At 33.1% G+C, this 24,397-nt stretch overlaps 1 protein-coding gene across 2 annotated transcripts in view; it reads left to right on the top strand.

Moving 5' to 3' along the window:
* LOC106713516 (LIM domain only protein 3) overlaps positions 1-24,397 on the top strand; it is a 51,412-nt gene that overhangs the window by 19,194 nt on the left and 7,821 nt on the right. Inside the window, exon 1 of one of the 2 annotated variants that reach the window (XM_014506329.2) lies at positions 14,011-14,151. The exons of the other annotated variant lie outside the window; for it this stretch is intronic. Within the exon in view, the coding sequence (XP_014361815.2) occupies positions 14,149-14,151 (3 nt within the window). The 5' untranslated portion in view covers positions 14,011-14,148. Of the gene's footprint in view, positions 1-14,010; positions 14,152-24,397 lie in introns of those variants that run through there. 2 annotated transcript variants of the gene reach the window in all.

The raw sequence follows: 24,397 nt of genomic DNA, 5'->3' as shown, positions 1-24,397 counted from the left end.
TTGTTTGTATCCTTCAATTTTTTTTTTTAAATTCTCAAAGATTCTACTCTTCAAAACACAAATTTTAAGCCCAGTCTCGTAATGGGATAATAATGGGTTATAATTTTTTTTAAGCTAAAACTATCACAGGTACACAAAAGTATCATTGCGTTATACCAAATACAGATGGATCACTCACAATGAAACTGATTTGTTGCTCAAATAAAACTTATTCTTGTAAAATATTCAAAGGCCAGAAAAATAAAAAAAAAACCTTTAAAAAAAATTTAAAAATTCTACTCTTCAAAACACAAATTTAAAGCCTAGTCTCGTAATGGGATAATAATGGGTTATATTTAATTTTTAATTTTTAAATTAATTGTTTTTTTCTGTTTTTTTTTTTCACTATTTGTGTATTACTGGCGGCTTTATCAGATGAGATTCGAAAAAAATCATACATCAATGTAATAAGTAATTGAAGTCAAAATTTCAATTTCTAAGGTAAATTTTATTTAATTTTTAAAAGTTTCTTTTTTATTTTTTCTGGCCTTTGAATATTTTACATGAATAAGTTTTATTTGAGCAAGAAATCAGTTTCATTGTGAGTGATCCATCTGTATTTGTTATAACGCAATGATACTTTTGTGTACCTGTGATAGTTTTAGCTTAAAAAAAATTATAACCCATTATTATCCCATTACGAGACTGGGCTTAAAATTTGTGTTTTGAAGAGTAGAATCTTTGAGAATTTTTTAAAAAAATTTGAAGGATACAAACAATCTTAAAATTCGTTTTTTAACTTTGAAATGAAAAAAAACAATCAAATTTATGATGAATAATTTTTTGTATAAATTTTTCAAAAAGTTCATCAAAAAACACAAAATTTTAAATTAAAAAATCCCAAATCGGACAATTTTTCACCAAGTTATGGCTATTTAAAAAAAAAATAGCCGAAATTTTCAAAAATTCATATCTCTCGATTGGCTGAATGAAAAAATTTGAAAAAATTCATAGAAACCTTTTTCGAGGGGTATAAAAAGATGCCCAAATTTCAGCGAAATCAGAGATGCAAATCCAATCGGTCGGATGAGTTGGCATGGAATGCCCCATATACTTTGTCCAGGACCTCGTCCGCGCGGAATAAAAAAAATCTTAGTAAGTGCGTTATTCTCGAATATGTATTGAAGATACGTAATATCAAATATACATCCATAGATCCAAACTGTCGCATTTCTATAATATGTAAGAAGGAGAAAGTATGATAGTATGATTAGTAGGACTAGTATGAGGTACAAAGAAAAATTAACTTTATATTGATGTATTACCGCCACACGTTTTGAGGAAAATTCAATTTTAATTGGGGAAAATCAAATTAATTCGGTTACTAATTGCCAAGATCGAATCAGAGCGGTTGACATAGCTTCATGGTTCGGGACACGCATCGTTATATTGAAATATCCAATACTAATCTATTGGAAATTGACACCAATAATAATTGTATAAACATTTTTTAAAAACAAAATTAATACATAAGAATAGTCTTTTCGTAAATTACAAAACGAATTGAAAACCATTTTACCATGTTCCAGTTTCGCATTATAATAATTAATAATTTTTTTTTCATATAATTCCTACCTTATAACCTTTAACCAATAACCTTTAATATTAAAAATAGATAAAAAAAATAAACAGAACAAATAAACGGTTGTTATTCCAAATTAAAAATTAAAATAATATGACAATCAATGTTAGGTAAACTCGGACTAGTATTAAATTGCTGCTATTATTTTAATTTGTATAATGCTTACATTTGAACGTCTGCTTTTATTTACGTTTCATAAATATAAAATAAGGAATGTATTAGTATAATTAAGGAATTACATGATCTGTGGTTTATTTTATAACTTTGTTGTTCATTAGATTATTATTGAGTTTTCCTTTTATGAAAGTCACCAATTACGGTTAATCATTAAAAATGGCGATGTGAACCCGCTCTACAGGAAAGATTATATTGACGTTTGGCTTAAAGCCTTCAATACAACTACCTCTTTTACATACGAAGACTTTCAAGAAGTAACTAATCCTCTTTTACTTGAAGGTTTTCATTTAATTTTATAACGTATTGAATTGAAAAAGTTAAATGAATGTGTTTTTACTAAGATATAAATAGCACTTATTATTTCCATATTAATATGCAATGTATTCTGCATCGGAAAGAGTAAAGATTTATTTATGCCTATGGTAACGAAAGTACATTATGGCACTACTTAGTCGATATTAATAATATTTAATTCCGTATTTAAAACTTTACTTATACGTAATACAACTCAGATAAAATCAAGAACTGTTATTATCTGGTGATAAGTACATAAGTAGATATTCAATGTATAGACAATCAACCAAAACCGCATAGGTTAGGTGTAGGACCAATAATACGTTCAATTAATTAGCTGGCCGAGTGACGCGTTCGATGCACTTACCTAATTAACGTCCCAGAACCGGGCCAACAATATTCCTGTTATTATAATACCGCTGGCTGTCACTGATTGACTCGCGCACTAACAATGTAATCTAATTGATGTAATGACCGCACCTGCCAATACTAAAATATGCAATGTTCTAAATTCAAATACCTGTATTTTTAATCTTACTAATATTATAAATGAGAATGTTTAGATGGATGTTTGTTACAAGGTTCATCTCCAGAACGGTTGTATGAATTTGGTATAGATGTAGAACACAGTCTGGAAGAACACATAGGCTACTAATTAAGTTTATTTTATAATTGCGCGCGGACGGAGTCGCGGGCGACAGCTAGTTTAATTTAAAAGCAACACGCTAATTTTTGTGTCTAATTATCTCAAATATTCGAATATTTCCAAATATGTACACCTGTATTGATTTTGAATGAATCTTATTTTTGAATTACAATAAATATATTAAAGACGTTTGATTAAGCTGTCACAAAAAATACTGATGACATATAATCAATTATCAGTCATTTATTTACAATAATTGCAGAACACGTAACTAGATTATAATCAGTTATAATAACAGATACAAAAATTCTAAAATGTAAATTGTAAATACTAAAAAAACAAGATTATATTATCTGGCAGTATTGTTAACGAACCTTTGCCAATCCTTCAAAAATAAAAACTACAAAAATCATGAAAGAAAAAAAGTAGAACATTCGAAATTCGGAGCTTCGAATAGCTCTTGAATCGTTTATATGAATGGTGTTAGATAATAAAAACAAATGCTGTATATAATGTCAATAGCTCGCCTTGGAACAGCGAAATTTAAGAGGAACGGTGAGCAATTTAGCAGAAATTTTAATAATAAGTCCCCGGTATTTCTATTATAGCGGGCGGCGATCAGGTGGGGCGCCGCGAGGGGTTTAATAACTCACGATTAGCCTATTGGATTCGCTATGAATGTTTGCTATTTTTTCTCTATTGCCCCGCTGCACGTTTAAATGAAACGGAAATTAAAAATAGTTTGTTTGCTCTCATAACAGATATCTGTTGTTATTAAATTCCTCGATTAATTAATGGTCCGTATTCCCGCAAAACTTGCCAGACACGATAATGAAGATACGCTATTTGGGAATAACTGAAGCCCTTTGTTTACATTATTAATATCTCAATTATCAACCATATTTTGACATTATCTTTTCTGTATTTTTAGATTGTTTTACACAAATAGTGGTATTGTAACTTTATGGATTTTTTCCAAAGAACCGAACACCCAGAAAAGTCTATAGATACCGACGAATTTAGGTTAGGTGTTATTAATATTAACCTCTTCTTCTGTTATTATTATCGCAGTTAAGCTTTGACTGTTTTAATCATAGTTTAAACTTAAACTTTTTATTTTTGGTTTAGCAAGATGTGGTAGTGACTGATGGTTTAAACGTTACACTGACATCATATCAAGTTAACTTTTTTAACGTGAGCCGTAATTAAAAAAGTGATATCGCGTAATGTGCAGTATGAAGTATCCCTTCGTAGGGGTGATTTTTAATTATTAAAATTTCTACGCCGGCGGCTGCCGTCGATATTACTTTGATATGGGGCCCTGACGAGATATTGAACTGCCTAATAAATACATACATACGGACAATTTTTTTAGACTTATTAATTTAGTGAAGTTTATATATTTGATTTGAAGTGTACCTAATGGTTGATTGTTTTTACATAATTTTTAAATATTGATAAGCCTTGTTTATTGTATAAAAATCATTTCTCTATTTCCTCTTTCAGATCTTTACAATTTTCGAGAAGATCTGATTCAAATTGACATGTTCGTGTATGAAAAAGCGTTTATATGGAGAAGTGACTTTTTTTCATAATAAGTTTCGTAAACAATTCCCAACTACGATTGAGCAGTACAAAAGCGTCTCATACAAAACGTGGAAGCTATTTAAAATAATCCGCCGCATCTGTACAGTCCGCGGCTTCGAAATAATAGCGGAATGTTTTAATTTCTCTGCGAGTGACGGGTCACGTGTCAGCGCCCCCTGGCGGGCTTTTCGCAACTGTCATAGTCACTGCCTCGGACAATTAGGCCCGTTCACGAGATTAAACAAGAATACTGAATACTGCTCATGCTGGTATTTTTATACGACCGGTTTTACTCGCATGCACTGTACACTAACGTCAACTTGACGTTTTTGTCTGACTGCGAATGAATGGAGACATGACAGATATGACAAGTTTGAGTTGTTTCATTCAATAGTAGCACTCATTCATTCATTCATTCGTTCCCACGAATCTTACTAATATTAAAAAGCGAAAGTTTAGATGGATGGATGTTTACATATCTACAGAATAGCAAAACGAATCTTGATGAAATTTGGCATAGATGTACAACATAGCCTGGAAGAAATTAGGCCATTAATTTTTTTTAAGCTAGTATTTAAGTAACTATTTATCAATTTCATTCACGTGTTAGATTTTGTTTCAACATTTTTCCTGAATATATACAATATTGTTTTGACAACAAATTTAAATCTAGCCTTCCTTGTGAATATTTTAAGCAATAACTTAATCCATCCTAATGTAATCTAAATTAACGATATCAATATAGAATATTCAAACTTAACTTACTTAGTTCTCTTATAACTTAAAAATTCTACATGACTGTGTAACATAAACGTCTGCTTTTAAGCACTAACTTGTATTTTATTTCTACTTGCAGGGTGACTGATGATTGAATACTATTTATTCACTAAGCGCTAAAAACAACCTTGTCTAAGCGTTCAATGATTACGTTTTGGAAATTTGAAAACAAAATTAAATAATCCTCGGGGCATTGCATTCAATTCGCACATCTCGTTCGAACGGAATTGCCTTACTTCAATTTGTGTGTGCGATTGCTCGCGGAGGCGCACGAGCGTAAAATTAACGCCGATTGTTAGTGTTATAATTTTGTTGCGAATGGTAATCCAGAGTGTGTCGTAAATCTCGGATTAGGAGTGAATGAATGATATGCGCGCGACCGTATGACGCCGTCTTAATTATTTTTCATTCAACCGTTCCCTAACAATCCCCTTAGTAATTGAATCAATGTTTCTTATCGTCTTCAAATGTTTTGAATTATTTTACTGAAGCAATACACAAATACACCCTAAGGGCATTTACAATTTGCGAAATTTACTATTTAATTTTGTAATCCATCGAGAATTTTTTTTTACGTATACAAATAAATTAAATGTAACTTTATATAAGGCATGTAAAAACTTACCCACAACTGGTATAGAGAGTTAAAATTTTACATTATAGTTTATTAATAGAATTTTATTCTATTGTCTGTTTGTTTTGTCCTTAATGAACGTGACCTGAGCTAACATATGTAAATGTATCTCTACACTGTGTCATGTCTACTTTACTACTTATATCTTTAGATTTGCGATTTTATCAATTATTTAACTTTTATCTAGATTTGTGGCTATCACCTTTCATAACGTTAACATTTATCTGAGTTATCGCGCAGATATTTCTTAGAATTTTTCCAACGTGAAAATAATTACGCGACATCATATTAATTAGCATAAAATACGAACTACTGTAATAAAAAAAAATGTGTATCGCGTTGGCTATTTTTGAAAGAGTAATAACCGATTTCAAATTAAAGTGGCACGTTTCAACGACGTTGCGACCCTCGCTCGAGGGTCAAAAGTCCTGCGCATACAATAGATGCATTGCGATCCAATTAAAATTAATTAGCCCCAGAACACACTCCACAGACCAAGGCAACAAATCAACGAAAGATACAAGCATGGATAGCGCGCTTGGATAAGGACATCGCGCGCTTCCTCGCGCTACTCAATTTTAAATTTTAATAAACTCACACATAATGTCGTTATTTCTTTGTAGACTGGGATGCAGACGATGTCGCATTTTTTACACATGTTCATTATGTAACTTTGTAATTAAGACTTTTTACTTTTTGAACACGGCTTTAGTTTTATTTAATATTCCGTACGGAGCGCATGTTTATTTGATGTTGCTGCGTACAATTCTAAGCCAATATTTAATTAACAATTTTAAATTTCAATACTTTTAATTTGTAAATTTGTTTGCTTGTAGATGTTTGATTTATCTCTCGTACATTTCATATGTCTTTTTAAAGATAGCACGTTAGATTTTATTTTCTTTCTAACTATGTTATGGATTACTTTATTATTTAACGAATTTATCAAATATGTTTTCAATGAACAACTAACAATTCTTTATGCATTTAGTCATTGTTTTGTTCATGTTCAATTCATATGGTTTTACTTTTCTGTGTCATTCTTTATCGCCAGTATTACTCATAACATGTTGAGTTTCATTCATTTGAAAAGATTTTCGTTTAAATCAATTCGTTTTTCCTTTACTAATTAGTATTATAAACGTTATTTTGGTTTGTCAATTTATCTTGCGATGGGAGGAGACGTTGTTAATCATAATCAGAACGATTGCCAAAATAACTTGTATTCCTAGTGCGTCATGATTTATGGTGTAAGCATGTTAATTACAAAGCAACCAGTGTACGTTCAGTTTTGCCGGATAATTGACGTCTACAAACTTCTGCGCTTCTTATACTAAACATCATAAACAATTTCAATTCTTAATCTATTGCAATAAGAGTTATTGTTGATTGTCACTATGATCAGGGCTAGATTTTGAGTAATGTTGCCCGATTTTGGTCGGTTTGGGTACTTTTAATCAACATCAGACTTTTATCTCCTCATAAATACTTCAATATCTAACTGATCTTTTTTTTACTTTTGGCTAAAAAATTACATAGCAATATTATAGAAATGCTTTTATGTATATCAAAAGTATAACGCGTTATAAATCTTTCAGATGTTTCTATAAAAATCCGAGTAATTCAATTAGTTGGAAAGCAGGGTGCATGAGGCGGAGGGCAAGGCCTAATAAACATAATATAAATAATCTGTGGCGATAAATCTGCAGCGCTTTATGGCAGGAGTGGGTTGTCACTCCGTCTAATTAGCGCTAGTGCTGCTGTGATACACGCAGTAAGCGATAAAGCGCTGAAGTCGCTACGATGATTTAAATCCTTCAATATATTTCCTACGATTTCTAGGTAAACTTCGAACACTAATTAATGAGATTTATTTTTTTCTAATGTACATAAATAATAATCCTATCGAGACTCATTTCTAACAAACAATAAGTCTATGTATTAATAGTTGGAGAGGTTACCACTAAAAAGATGAACACTAGTTTTGTTTTATATTTTTGTAATTAAAAAAAAAATGTTTTGTTAAATGATTGATATTTAAAGCGCTAAAGCGGCTGTAGGCGCCCCGTGTCGTCAAAGCACTCTTCATCAGGTTTAGTTAATTATGAGGACGTATCAGCTTTATTATAATTACTCATTTTAATGTCGCTGCGCCCAGCGTGCCGTGCCTTTACACTGTAACTGTTGCTACATTACCTTTTATATGACATAACATGTCTGCCGACACTCTTACATGCGTTATTTCTTTTATACCTCTGGAAATCGACTTAATTCGTTTAATTAAATTATTTAATTTTAACTAATTAAATTATTTTATAGCATTCATATTTATGCTTTTTTTTTAAACTCTAATTAATGCATCTTTTAATTACTACAGCTATATTCACTTTATTGAAATAAAATTTGCAGATTTATTAATTACTACGTGGAATTTAAAAAAAAAAAACTTAATTAGTAGCCTATGTGTTCTTCCAGATTATGTTCTACATTCACGTCGAATTTCAGCGAGATCCGTTTAGCGGTTCTGTAGATACCTTGTAACAGACATCCATCCATCCATCCATCTAAAGATTTGCATTAATAATATTAGTAAGATGGTTGAAGCATTTCAATATCTTCCGCGGATTCAAAGGCGGTACCTACTTCTATAGCATATCGTCCTATATTGCTCTTAAACAGTTTATTGTAACTTTTAGAAAACGTCATCTATGTCTACGTACTCCGTATTTATGATTGGGTTATTTTTATCGCATTTTACATTGAACCGGTGGGCATAAGTCAAACTAAATTATGACAGCTCTCTAGCGTTCGTTAACGTCAAAAATGTCATAAGATCCTATTCGTACTTAACCTGTTATGTCATTTCTATGTCTAAGAAGGTTTTATATATATTCTGACAGAATCAACCGCGATAGTTACACCTCTCTCACCGGTTCAGATATCCTTGTTTGACTATAAATTGTAAGACGAAGTATAAGAAACTTAACGCTACACTAAATACGCTAAAGACGTTCTGATCACTGACAATATCTCTAATAACGTAACTTTACCTAGGTACGCTTTTGTACCTGAATTTGTACGTTGCAGGTGTTAGGTAGTGTCCGTTGATATCACTCGCACGCACCATTACCTCCATAATTTAATTAGTTTCGAGTGATCATTTCATTAATAGAGCGATATTTGGCGAGCCCTCCCGACCGTTCGCGGCTTTGTCGATTTTAATTAATCGCCGATAGGTGGACCGAAATGTTGGAATTCTTCATTAATTAGTCCGGCTCGAGATTTCTAATAATTTAATTAACGGCCCGGGTTAATCAGCCCGCGCGTCCCGTTCGGTATTCCTGTCACGCGGTGGCATTCGCGCCATATCTGACGCCCAAAATTTTGTATACATACCCACAGGTATTAACGTATAACACCTTTATTAGGCAATTGATTTATTATTAATCTTCCTTGTATTAAATGAAATCTCCTAGTCTTATAGCCTCTAAGACATGTCATATTACGATGATCACATAAATAAGATAGTAATGAGATTGAATGTTGATGGTTACAAAGGTAGAGGAAGACATAAGAAAGAATGTATGGATTGTGTGAAAGAGGATACGCGTAAGAAGGGGGTGAATTCAGATATGATGGTTGATAGAGATGTATGGTAGAGTACATACTGTGCCGACTCTACGAAGAGACAAGGGCAGGTTAATAACAAAGATGAGTCTATGGCCTCTAAGAGAATTTAATAAAATATGATACACATGTATTTAGTAAGAAAGAGGTTGCATTGTAAAAAAATGCAACACCCCAACCTCAACAACGATGTTGGCTTTGTATGCACTAATAATGGTAGAGTCGAGTGACTCACTTATAGGTAGGTTCTGTAACGACTTCTGAGTAACGGTGGACAGAATTTTGAGAAAATTGCATGTCATTATATCGACATACTGCTATTTGCACTAAGTACCGGCCTTTCCTTGTTCAAGCAAAATAACATACAATCGTTGGTAGCCCTTTTCAAACAGAAATGTCATGTAAATTGTTGACGTTTGTTGCATAATGTTGGCAGACATGGAGGTCTTTTGTAATTTGACATGCATCATTTTCTTATCGTAGCCCCTTATTACTGTCATAAGAAAACACGCTTTTTTATATATGTGACAAAAGAATCGACCGCAGGTATTGCACTTAGTTTAAAGCTACAAAGTATAGAACATGTTACTTTCTTTTTTTTATTTTGCTCGTCCTATTTTTTTTCGATCTTGCTCAAGGTTCAAAACTACCAACAAAAATCGTGCAATCAAAATTAAGTCATGCTGTCAAAATTAAGTTGTCTTAAAACACCTTTATCCGTTATTCAAATTAAAATGCTTTCACCATCTTTCAAATTAACCAAATTTGGTAATCCATTACTTACGATAAAAGCTATTAAGTCGTTTTAACATACATTAAAAATCGTAGTAATTATCTCATTTTAATTTTATTGCTTTACTTAAGCCTTAAATTATTATATAATCCTGCTTTTAAAAAATAAAATATATTCTTAAGTAATTTTTTCGATAAACTTCAGGCATATTTCTTTTTAATCTTATAAATATTTGATGCATACGAGAAAGAGGTTATATAAACATAATATAGATAGGTAGATAACATGAAAGATTAAGACATTATGATTATATATGCTCAAAGAACGATCAGTACTAAACCTTTATCCAGGCTGTCGGCGATGTCAAAGTATCCTCAAAGGAAGTTTCAAGCAAACAAGGGATTATAAAACGTGCTAATATTTAAGTTTCCTGCCCTCCAACGAATACTGGTTATTAAGCACCGTCGGTTTCTGAGACCAAAATCTTCGTTTAAAAAAAATTCAGTCGAATTGATAACCTCCTTCTTTTTGAAGTCGGCTAAAAAACTGTTACCTCTGTTTTGTCAATGATAATGACAAGGATGACGATATGTTTTATACAGATTTTGGTCTTAGAAACGTACGGACAGTATCATTAAGGGCGCAATTTGACCAGTCGATAACTCAATCGTTATATGCTGCGAGGATGTCACGCATATGAGCTATCGAGTGAATGAAAATGATCGGTTGATGTAAAACAAGCCTTATGCGCATAAGACATATATAGGCATAAGACTAATTTGACAAGTATAATATGCAGTAAGGAAGTATAAGGACCAACGTATGCGGGCATTAACGATTAACGAAAGCGGTTCTCGCATGCGAGCGTTATGGCATATGTACGTGAAAAGGAAATTTCTTGCACTACGCATGCGGGTGCTAACGACTTATGAAAATTTGCCCTAAAGTATAGATTGCATGGGAAGCCTCATGTTTATTATTACTAGACTTTTTAGCTTTAACAACAGTAAGGTTATACCATAGTTTTAAGTTAGAATATCATACTAAAATATATACATACATGTATGCATTGCCGGATTTGAAATCTTACCCGCTCTAAGGTATGGATGAAATGACGCTTTTGACAGTTAATATCAAGCTTTGATATAAATAAAAGAATTCACGAAAAAGATAATTTATTACTAAAAAGATTAAAGCTCGAACTATCTGGTAGATTAATTGTTTGTCCCGATTAAGCACATTCAAAACGAAAAAAGAGACATATACATATATATTTTAATGACAACGCAAAAAAGGTAAACAAGGTAAATTAAGAAAGTTGAAATATCATTGCCGAATGTTAAAAAAATATTTGCATAACACCTTTTTGACTTTTTGCTCCCCCTCATGTGAGATTAAAGGTTATTTGTTAATCGAATGTTAAGGACTCAATTTCAGTAACTAAATAAAAACTCTGTAATTGTACTGTAAATTAGGTATGACAATTATGTATTAAACAAATGCAACAAATACAAGTTGGCTCGACCCTACTGCTGGAGTACCCGATTCGAATTGAAAACGTGTACCACGCTCGTCAACCAGTGATTACACGCAATTATCAACTTCTCTACCACAATTAGTTTCGCATGAAATTTACGAAGACTAGCCTAGACAGACAGATCTTAATGACTATTGCAGACTTTTAGTATATAAACTAGTTTTTGCAATTCTCAATAATATAAATGCGAAAGTTTGGTATGAAAGATGGGTGTTTGGTAGAAGAAGTTTTCAGAATGACTCAACGGATCTCGCTGAAATGTTGGACAGATGTAGAATATATATAGTCCGGAAGAACACATAGGCTACTTAAATAAGTTTTTTTTTACTTATTGTACTTGTTGATGACTTAATGTAGATTTAAAAAAACTATTGGCCGCCCATTGGTCGAAAGTTGACCACAGTACAAAAAAAATTTTTTTTGCTTAAAAATAGCTATATGCACTTCATCTCAACATTAACTCCAGTCGTGTCAAATTTCATGTTCATCAATTCACGCAATATCCTTAAAAAGGAGTACAAGTTATCGCTTCATCTATTTTGAATGTTGATTTTTTATAAGACATCTGCACTAAGGTATGCCCTTAGAGAAAAATTTACCACCCTAAGTGCCTCTGTAGGAATATAGTTAGAAAATAGAGAGCTATTTTGTAGCAATAAAGAAGTGTCACCCTAAGCAACAAACGTTGCATGTAATGCAATTGCCTCTCTTGGCATTGTTCGCTCCGTCGACTGGGGCGCGGGGTGCAGGTTGCGGGGAACGGGGAGCGGGGACATACAGTTGTGTACAGTCAAAGGATTTTTGCTGATATGACTCCCTCGCTCAGCTAATTGTAATTAGACGGCTGCTGACATAGCACTTGCTTACATTACGTCAGCTTTCAATGCACGCGTTAATTATTGATTGTTGTTAGTAAACCTTATTACACATAATTGCTTAATTGTATGGCAAAGATTTCGAGTTCCGTACATATTAAATGTGTTAATTTGTAAGAGTGGAATGTACATAATAATATACAATAGGTAAACCTTACTAGTTTTATAAATGCCAAAGCTTAGGCGGAGGATTGTTTGTAACTATATAACTCCAGAACGGCTGAATGGATCTGAACGAAATTTGGAACAGAAATAGATTATAGTCTGGAATAGCGTATACGTAATAATACTATTTTTACGTGGACGTAGTCGCGAGCGACAGCTAGTAATGTATTTTACAATGTTCATATATGGGGCGAATATTTGAGACCGGAATAAATAGTGCGTAATGATGTAAGATGTAAGTAAGAACATTGCTGATTCTGTGCATAACGTGATTAGCTCCATTTATACTTAGTTTGTGGTTTGAAAAGTTGACAGTGAATATTTTTCTAACCAAGTCCTCTTTGTAAATAAACGGGACAACTATTGTATGAACCAACGACGCGATTGTTATTTCATCATTCCAAGTGTTTTATATAAGAGAGTAAAGAATCGTTTAACCTTTTTTTTTGTCAAAACAAGACGTTTAACAGAAATAAATTGACGTAAACCTCTCAAATACCAAAATATATAAAATATAAATAACATGCATACTGTAATGTACATGAAACAAGTGGATTTATTGAGAGTCATCTTCAAAACTATCGCATAGCGATGTGTTTGTTTCACGTCCTAATCCTGCGGCCGGCGCGGCAGCGGGCGCGGCGGGAAAATGGCGGAAATTGAAAATAAACATTTCATCTGCACCCCGGCACGCACTGCCCAAATTGACAATACAACCAATTTGCCGCGCGCCCAGACCACCTTTGTATGCGAATTGAAAAATAATATTACTCTTTTTTCTATCACGTTCACGTGGACAATCTCAAAAATAAACTATCATAGCTCCAGTCGCCCTAGTTTTTAATTTCAATTCCATATTCGAAATTCAATTAGGTACTCCACTACGACAAAAATGTTTACTCTCTTACCACGAGTTTTCACATAATTCACAATACATATTTTCAACCCTCCACACTCTACAGTTCGGCTGTAGGAAATACGGTTATTATATATAAAACTGATTTACAGAAAAAAACATATTCTGAAAAAAAATTATGAATGTCATATAAAGTTTCGAACTAAACAATTACATGAGAATAAATGTTATGCTGTATCTTTTTAAAATTTCAAATTTAAATTCATTTGTTACATATTTTTACAAAACATAAAAATATTTTTTATCTATTAATGATAAATATGATGAAATAAATTGTTAATTTATGGGTAATTTGACCAATTAACTGTCAATATACGAAGCGTTGATACGACGTGACCGACGGACAGGGGTGTTATCACAGCGGCAGGAAGTGGGCCGATAGAGTGCACTGCCCATTCATTCAGTTTTTACACAGCGCCCAGTTTGTAAACACGCGCCGTTGTGCTTCATTTTGTCACGTAGGAACTACGCTTACTGTTTTAAATATTATTGTTTTCTAATATGTTACAGTTTGTTTTATTATCTGTGTAACGTTCAATTGTTTTGTGAAATAAAGTGAATGGTGAGTGTATTTATTTTTAAATCAAAATGTTTTTTTATTTTGCTAATTACAAGTATAGTAAATTATATTTGTTTTAACTAACATATTATTAAATAAATATATTTAGTATATTTAATAAATTAAACTTACGGGTCTAAGTAATTTTATAGCAGCATACTTTATAAGGATGAAAATTTAATTAGAATATGTTTTTGTAATGTTCGGTGAGATAAAAAATAATATAAACTAAATGTGTCTACAGATAATTAAAATTAACACAACAAAACTCATTTAATTAGATGATTACTATTAAACCTCTATTTCACCAAGCGCTTTGTCGCGCGACTTTTGCATACATTACAAGTTGTAGTTACAGCGAGTTTTACATTCAGTATATCAATAACAATGAAGTAGAACGCAGTCAGAATCGTGCGTTTAGTCGCGCTAATGGAAAAAGTGTTTTACTGTTATCACTTAATTACTTTTCATACGCCTCCTAGTTCAATATAATTAAATTAAATTATTTATTTTAATTAAATTGCTCTGTATTCAAAATATCTTGAGTCGTACTGGAAATTATTGTTTACGGAGTTATTGTTATAGGTCGTAAGTTGAGAATCATCTTGCGTTATCAAATAACATTCAGAAGCATAGCAACAATTAAGTTATAATTATTACTCTACTATCTGTCGCCCTCCGTCCTCCGTCCTTGCGTAACTAAAAAAAAAACATAATAAGTAACCTATGTATTTCATCGACATCCGATAAGCCGTTCTGAAGTTACCTTCAAACAAACATCCATTCATCCGAACATTCGCATTTATAATATTAGTAAGTTAATTTATGATAGCTCTTAGTTTCCTTTATAAGAACGGACTTACGTAACCACCATTATTAAAAGCATTACCATAATTCTTAATTCTCTTTGTTAAAATCAATTTTTAGTTGTTGTATGTAAATTGTATTTTTTATTCAGTTTAGTAATTTTATTGTCTCAAGGTTACATTTTTAAAAATTATCGATGTATCAAAAATTTTCCGGTTTTAACTGAGTACCTTAAAGGGAGAAACTGAAAGCATTAATAAAGAAACTTTTTAAAATTTTAATTACTCATTGTGCAGCGATGTGGGCTTGCGCAAGTTTCGAAAAAGCCTTTTAATTAAATGTTCCTGTACATTTTTAGGTTATAATGCATTTTTTTTGTTGTCCGATTAATGAACGAGTAGGCTAACGTTTTCGCAAATGTATTATAACGCTTTCAATAGTATGTATGTCTGTTAAATTGAACGTGTTAGCAATGGTTAGTTATTGTCATTCTTATCTCTAGTGTCCTGTTTATTGGTAATAATGTACCTACCATTTTAGTTTTAAAAACGGACATGAAATATTTAAAATAAATTCATGATTATCTTCAATGTGTTACGTAACATATTTAAAATTCGAATTGTGTTTACTTTAAACAATAACGTAACTTCCTGTTTATGCTACGAATGCGTTAATGGGGTAAAAAATAGGGCATAACATATTACATTAAGATTTAATGATTTAGATTCCAACAATGTTTTTTAACCAGTTAAGGACCTTTTCAAATACCAGTAGACTAATGACTCATATAATAATAATAATAATAAAGATTCTTTATTGCATACTTAAATGATTACAACATCAGTATCGCCTTGGCTCCTTAACTAGGTTCACCTGTATTTAAGGAGCCAATGACTTCCCTTTCTATTGCATCATACAAAATAGACAATGAGTATAACAAATGTAATAATTAAAGTAGAAATTAAATTATTTTAAAAACAATAATAAGAAAAAAAAAACAAACAAAAAGAAACTATGGGTGTGTAGGTATGTATGTATGCTCAGACCCTCGTGTGTAAATGTGTGTGTATGTGTGTGTGTTGTGGGGAGGGGGGGGGGTGTTTGTGTGTGTGTGTGTGTGTGGGTGAGTATGGGTGTGTGCATTTGTGTATTTGTAAGTGTATGAATGCTGAAAGCTAGGGTATATAAATATATTATGTCTATTAAGTATTATATTGGAATAGTTGTTCACAATCATTGTAATTAAGATCTTCCAACCACTTTTTTATAGTCCTCTTCACGTGGTACATTTTCTTGCACCTGATTTTAAACTTTTTATCTACCACATTATATACATAAGGGGCCAGGAACTTAAATTGTCTCATACCAAGCGCACTTTTCTGTGATACTCGGATGAATAATACGATTCAAAAATCAAAATTAGTGAAGAATTTAAATGTAAAGGAAGTCACTAAGGAAGGCATAAAAAATACAAATGATTCCTTTATTTACTTGTTGGGATTTTACTTGTGGCTTATTAAATTAAACCATGTGACGTCATGTACGGTAGTAATTAAAAAAGTTTGAATAAGTAAAAGAATAATGCGATGTAATCACTAAATAGAACGTGTAAATTATAATTAAATGAAGTGGAAGTCACTCGATGGGTGGCAAATGAATGAATGTATAATTGAATGACTCCCCACAAATAAAAGCAATTTTCTTACAGCCCTGCCCATGGTGAGCGTAATTTTATTAATGGCTAGCATACCTCTGATTAAAACTATTTCTAACGCCCGCAGCTAAGATCAACGTCGCAAATCGAAGTATTCATTTTAGTTTTAAAACAGTTTTCATCCCATTTGTCAATGTTATAAGTATGTCTCGGCCTTAACCCACATCCCAAAGATAGCGGTTGCAGGAATAGACCGCTAGACCGGGAATAGACCGAAGCTCTAAAGCACGAACTTAAACCACCATAATTTAATAGTGCGAAGTACAGTTACTTTATACCTTATCTTCTTTTTCTCCAGATCAGCCAATTTAATTTACCCTGTCTACCTTTATTTTTTCTACCACTTCATTCTATCATATAATGCCTATGATGGTACGAAACTCCTCCCTATTTATTGCAATTTAAACATCAGATATCTGGTTTTATTTTTTAAATTACTTAATGGCATAAGAAAAGTAACTTCATTAATATTAAAATCTCGTTGTAAAGTCTTTTCTGATTAGGAAGGGCGACGTTTGCAATCGAATAACATTAGATTAAAAGAAACTGAAATAAATGCTAATATTACACAACGAAAATACCAATCCCATAAGGGGCTATAAATAAAACATGGCGACCGATACCTCCGATAGCTTTTGTCTTAGCTAATAAATGTTTAATAAGAATTAGGTAAAAGCGGCACTCTCCTGATCAAGAGATAGTTCATTGCATTAGAGGGCTGCATAATATTATATCGGTTTACGGCTTATCGCTTTACACACTTTATGCATTTTTATAAAAGTCTGAAGATTGTCTGGAAGAAGAAGTAAGATAAAAAATTTATATTACCAAGGCACATATTATTCTCTCAATTAATTCATCGAACACTTAACTAGAGCGGTTTTTACTTACAAAAACGAATCGCTTATCTTGAAAACAATTTACTGGGATCATTTGAATTAGAAAACACGTTTTGTCGTACATAGATTTACATCTCGATTGAATTTTAATTGCGGTAACGAGGGACTGCACTCCGATAATGGACTAAAGTTAATTATAAAAGGCAATTGATTTAAAAGGAGTGGTGTCGTGGTCGCGGTATGAATAACAGAAAAAGTTTTCAATTTCACTAAAAGGGACTGGTTTGTGTCTCAGAAGTCTCGTCTGGTTATCGGCTTGTAATGTATGAACTTACTCGCCGCGGCTTTATTTTATAACTCACTTCACGTAATAGGCTGCCGCTTGCTTTAATTCACTTTGCCCCTCGCCCCACCACTCTTGCCCCACACCCCGCGACGTGAGAATCGTTTACTAATTTCGCGCGTCTTTAAGGGTGTGCTAATGGAAACGATTTCGTGCATACAACTTTATTTATAAAGATACTAGCTGACGCCCGCGACACCGTTCGCGCGGAATTAATAAAAAAAAGTAGCCTATGTTTCCTCCAGACTATGTTATATATCTGTGCCAAATTACATCAAGATCCGTTGAGACGTTCCGGAAATACCTTCAAACAAACATCCATCCATCCTTCCGTCTGTCTAAACATTCATTTATAATATTAGTAAGATTAAAAAAACAACATCTTCACGAAACTGCAATAGATGTTTCAAACTTAAAAATCACTGTGAGTTATATAGGTTGGACTTGTTAAACTACAATAGTTGAAGTTTCCAACTTCTGTATAAAATGATAAAATTAAGATATCAATAACACTAAAATATTAAAAGTGCATCTGACATTTCGTGTATTATATTCAGATTTGACGGAACCTGAATTTAAAAAGGCAAGATTAGTATTTATTTCAACACTAAAAATGGTTACCGAATTGCCGACAACATAATGTTTACGCATAAGAAAGGGCCGTGTATTTCTTATTGTTCATAACTACATATTAGGAGACAGGCAGAATTTAATGTCATAAATTTATCCATAAACATGCTTCATAAATTATCATGACAACGATTTGGAACATTTTACAACGGCCATGAAAGATTCTTTACGATCGATAGGGATGGTGACTGCACCGACTAATAATTAATTCGAGACGTTTGTTTTATAATGTAATAAAATATAAGTAGAATCGGTTATGGACAATTTTACATCTTTATCGACGTACGACGTTTACTTTTTTATTTATCATAAAATGCTTTCAATTCTATTGGATATTAAATATTTAATAGACCATCATACTAATAATCGCGTTGTTTTTTGTATCGTAGTAAATTATATAAATTACTATAGACAATTATTATTTATGAATTAGTTTGACTAAAACTTTATTACATTGTCTAATTTCGGATCCATTGATAAACAATGAAAATATCTGTTAAAATATTAAGAAGAAACCTGTATAAAATATGATCTGTTCGATCCAAATTGAGTTGGACATTTGAAATAGATAAAGCGATTGTTTTCAGTTACAGAGCAAAGTTTATAGTTTTGTTTTTGGCAGTTTTGACGCTGCTTCTATCTGCTTATTTGTTCCATCGACTGCATCTGAGGTGAAACTTTTAACTTCTTCAACGTATATTCTATAGGGGGCGCCACACACCTCGAGTATGAGTTATTGTTTGCTACTTGCATTTCTGTTTATATCACTAGTTTGCATGTGTATAATTTTATCATGAAGTGAACAAAATGAAATGGACAAACCAATAACTCTGCAAATGACTATATTTAAATAAATAACAAATAATTAAGAAATAGAAAGAAAAAGGGTAATCGACAGCCAAACGTCAAGAAGACAATATGATTGATTATTTGATTGTCAATAATAAAAAACTACATGAGCTATCAAAATAGCAAAAAGGTCCGCAACATCTTATAGAAGCTTACATGTCTGTGATTTAAAACTCTTATCTATGATTGTTTATTTTTTTTTGGTTAATAATAACTCTATGCATAGTTTGTACTATCTTTCTTCTTCCTCATTCATTTTGCGAAGGTTTCATGTCTGATGATGAATTTTTGTATGTCAGAAGACTTATAATATAATTAATAGTTAACAAAACATTTTAAATTTACTAAATTATGAATTCATTGAAATCTAGTTAAAATCAGTAAACCTAGCATGTCTACCAGATTGATAAAGATTAAACCTGTGTAGTCTTTGGATTTGTTTCAACCCTTTGCAAAGTTATCTTGCTGTGGCAGAATAATTAACTTTCCCAATAATAGAGATGCAATCATTTAACGATAAGAATCTTGGTTATTCGGATCTCCTTCAAGTAGATGCGGACAGACACCTGAAAACAATAAACACGAAATTGCCACAATAATCGGCCCTCATGATCACGGTGTTAGACAATGGTGCAGATTATGCGATAGGGGCTTAACCGAATAGCAGCTAACTCGATTATTCGGCCATCCGTGATTGTGTTTCAGTCTATTAATATTTGAATTTCGTTATATTATTGCGGAGGTCGGGCGCTAGAGGTAATCCAATATGCCTCGTTACGGTATTAACTTGGTCATGATTGAAGTTCGTGCGTTATGTTTTAGAGAGTTCCTAACTTTTGTATTATATATGTCAATCTATTAATAACATGTTTACACATTAGATATGTATGCTGAATACATTTTGAATGGTTCTCAGTGCATTATGCAGTGTATTTGGGCCGTCAGAACTCTATCCCTACAGATAAATAAAGTAGCAAACCTCTTAGCAGAGTTTTCTTTTATGATCTGCTTTTTTATTATTTTGTACTTACAAGTGTTTTACTCGTGTAAAAGGTGTTATTTTGTCTCAACATCCTTGCAGCGAGATGATGCACGATTAAAGCGACAATAGTGAAGGAAGGCAGTGCGACTGTAGCCGCGAGGGTGCGAGGAAGGCACCGCGCCCATCGCTAGATTAAAGAACAACTTAAAGGAAAGCAATCTGCTAAATAAGTGCGCCCTGCTTAAATCGCATGAAAGTATGCTCTACATCAAAAATAACTGTATATTTAAACCAAATTATGTTTGATTACTTTTCTCTTTGTTTTCAAGTAAAATTGTAGAGTAACTTAGAAATCATCAAGTTATCAAAACTAGTAAAAGTAGAAACAAAAACGTTGACTAATCTTAAATTCAAATAATGTGTCAAATCTTTAAAAGAATAGTAGCAAAATTAAACAAAAGTACATATATAAATAACCGTAACTAGAACAAATCGGAAAACTTTCCCCAATATCACGATAGCGAACAGTAAAAATAACGTGGAGCATCTAAAAGTAGATGTAGTTGGTTGAATTATTTAGCTCGTCTCGTTACTTTAGCCGGTGTTTCCGCAGGTGTGGCAATCATATTGTCTCACCCACACGCCGGGGGAGGGACGAGGAAGGGAGGAGAGTTCGGATCTCCCCAGTCGCGCTTATTCTTTAATCTCGCTGATGAATTATGATTAGCAAGAGTGCACTCAATCCTATTAGTGTTGTCTGTTACAAAAATGCCTCGTAGATTTGTTGTTCGCAATACACGCTACTCAATAGCATCCTCCTTTTGTCACAAAGGGAGGGGAGCCTCGATTTGGTAAAGCAACTAGTTACTTAGCCTTGTTCCCTGTTATCTTGATACTGAAATGGAATGATTTTTAGACACAGATATTTTTAAATCTTATCCACTTAGCTTGTGGCGTTATTTTTCGTAACTGTAAGCTTATATTAGCTTTATTTGAATATTTATGTAATTGTTGGTAAACTAGTAAAAAGTAAGATTTGATGATATAATTATAGGAGCTTAGATGTATAATAAACCCCTCATTAAGTTAGGTTAGGTAATAATCTTGTCATGGGTGACAAAATTTCTTCATGATCGTTTGCAACATTATTACACATTTCTTTAATTTACTAACCGTGTTTTTCTGGGACCAAAATCTCTGTATAAAATATCGCCATATCGTCATCCCTGTCATTATTTTTGACAAAACAGATATAATAATATATTTTCAATAATTAGTAGGTATTTTATATTTAAGGCGGACCGACAGAACTGCATTCGAAATTCAAAAAAACGCATTAAAATTTCACCAAAAGCAAAACAAAAAGCTTGAGCTCACAGCAGAGGCCAGGCTCCGAATAATAGCTCGCCGTGGGACCACAAACTCCGATTATCCAAACAGAGAGCTCCCGAAACAGCGCAGTGAAATTTTAACGTGTAATTGATTATGAAGTTGGCCACTAATGGGCGAAAATAGTTTCTAATTTGGAGTGCGGCGGCGGGTAATTGGTCTCGCTCGGCTCCCGTGTTAATCATTCACGTGGCGTGGACGCAGCTCCACATAGTCCCCGCGGCCCGCCGAAACCGTCCTTCAATTTAACCTGCATAATACCCAAGCCCCGCAGTGCACGGCTTTGTATCAGAAGCTCTGGAACTTTCGAACGTGTTTCTGATTCGCTGCTGTTTGTCTAGATCTCGTCCATATTTACCTAACTATATGTAGATTCTATATAAAGAGCAAGTATTGATAGAAAATATCAGTAATACAAATGATAATTTTCATATTCTTATACTGTTGGTAATTATAATTGTTATCAATAAATACCCATTGGTATAGCGAAAAAGAGAGACGCAAACATAAATAAAATTTATAAAACAGTAACCGAGCGCCGCCAGTTGACAGCGAAGCGACACCGATGTGAACACTTTCCTTTAGTTTTATTCTTCGTCAGACTGACGTTCGTTAAATCCTGATTCGTGCGTATTGACATTCGAAAGTCCATGCTAATGGAAGGCGTGAGCTTTTTTGCGTCTAATCTGTACCGTTGCATTCGGCACGGTTTGTTTTCGGAGCGGCGCGGCGTGTCTCTGTCACCGCCACGGACGGTAATTATTCACGAAGCCTTCACGGGATTTACGCGGAAAAAGTCGAGGGCGTAGCGCGATCGTGCCTCACTCTATTACTGACATCGAGTACCCGAATAATTCGGACCGAATTATCCTACGGCTAGAGCGTCCGATACTGTTTTTGTAGATTTGTTATGCTAGAAATGCTATACTGGAAAGTAAAATTGAAATGTCGCAAAACCAGAAGTTATTTTTTATGAAATTAAGTAAATTGCAGTACTGTTTATGCAGTTAAACTTTTAGTTCTTATAAAGTGAATCATTGCTACTCTATAAATGTTCTTACTACTCCACTTAATATTCTTTTCAATTAAAATAATTACGAGCCAAGTTCTACGTAAACAGCTACTCAATAGCTGATTAGTTCCTGGCACAGAATGAACGAACAATCACTGACACAATTTGAAGCGCAGCCTGCATGTTTCCGCCCAATATCCGTATTCTATTATTTATGGCCGCCCGATCGGGGCACTCTCAAAAACATACAAAACTGAGCGACTCGAGCAATTTGTCACGGGGCTCACAATGCTCCGTATTGTTTCAACCAGTTGGTTCTTAATACCCGTTCTCATTGTACCAGAAAACTAGCCAGTATATCGCTAAAAACTTTTACGCTCGATGCATATTAGTGGGAACTGAATAAGACGTCATGCCGTTCTCAATTGTTGCTAATGGAAAGAGTTTTCGATTTCTTTTTTTCTTACTTATTCTAAAACACAGCGTCGGCGGCTTAATTATTAAGCGCTTGACCAGACCGGACCGAAATCTAGATGTCGATTGGTGTTTTTCGAAAATGTTATAAGTGCATTTCCATGTATATCATCCGACATTCTTAAGGTAAAGGAAAACATCGTGACGCAAACTGACACATATGCCAAGAAATTTGAAGGAATGTGTGAGGTCGACCAACCGGCACTGGTCCACCTTGGATGACTATGGTCTAGTCACCCTTAGTATATGAGCTAAGGACTATTCTTTAAAAGACTTGCTGTCACTTATGGCAAAAAAGAGGCTTTGTCTTATTTTTATGTTAATTGACTACCTCGTTATACATTATTATGTACACAGTATACAGTTTTGTATTGAATTGACATTTTTGCCATATATTTTGAATTATAGTGAAATCATTTTAAAAAATCCAGTTTTTCCTCTGTTGGAATTGTATTAACTGGAGTATAATTTTGCTTAAACGTATTTTAAAATCCAGCCTAGATGACTGGCAATCTGATACTTAACAAATATAGTATCAGTGTTGCAGCCACCGTCAAAATTTAATTGAAAAATGTTTGTATTTAAAGTGTTAATTAACCGTGACAACGCTCCGCGCTCGACTTTATTGCTTAGTACGGGGCTGCTTTTTTCGTTCTCGCGGCCCAAATTACCGTTTTTATTGCCATTTATTCGATATTTTTAAGGTATATAATTTGTTATAGTTCGAAAACCTCGGGTCGTGTTTCACGTTCTCATTAATCGGTTGACTAGTTGTGCTAATTTTTTCGTGAAATATTACAAGCAATAAATTTCATGGTTCTGGATTTTATGCAGTAATACGAGACGATCTTATGAATTGTACCGCGGATTGGACGCGATCACATCCGATAAGCCACATTTATTGACGCTTAGCACGGATAAACTTGGTATCAGATCAATTATCGTTGATTAATAACGTTTGAAATTGTATTAAGAACTATAAGTCGTCCGCGACTTCGTCAATTCGGAATTAAAAAAGATAAGTAGCTTATAATATTCCCGCTGCCGTTTCGGTGATCAGCGAAACGAACGCGGACTTGCAGACAGACACTCCACTTTTGTTCAATGTTTAGGAAGCGACTTAATTACAAAACATAATTAATATGTATTTGTATTTTTATTTTTAACTTAATTAGTTTACACTTTGTGTATTATAATTTAGCTAATACTC

The sequence above is a fragment of the Papilio machaon genome, chromosome 5 (genome assembly GCF_912999745.1).
Source record: "Papilio machaon chromosome 5, ilPapMach1.1, whole genome shotgun sequence".
In the NCBI taxonomy this organism is placed as follows: domain Eukaryota; kingdom Metazoa; phylum Arthropoda; class Insecta; order Lepidoptera; family Papilionidae; genus Papilio; species Papilio machaon.
The sequence above is the reverse complement of the archived record's forward strand: the minus strand, read 5'-3'. Positions and strand labels throughout refer to the sequence as shown.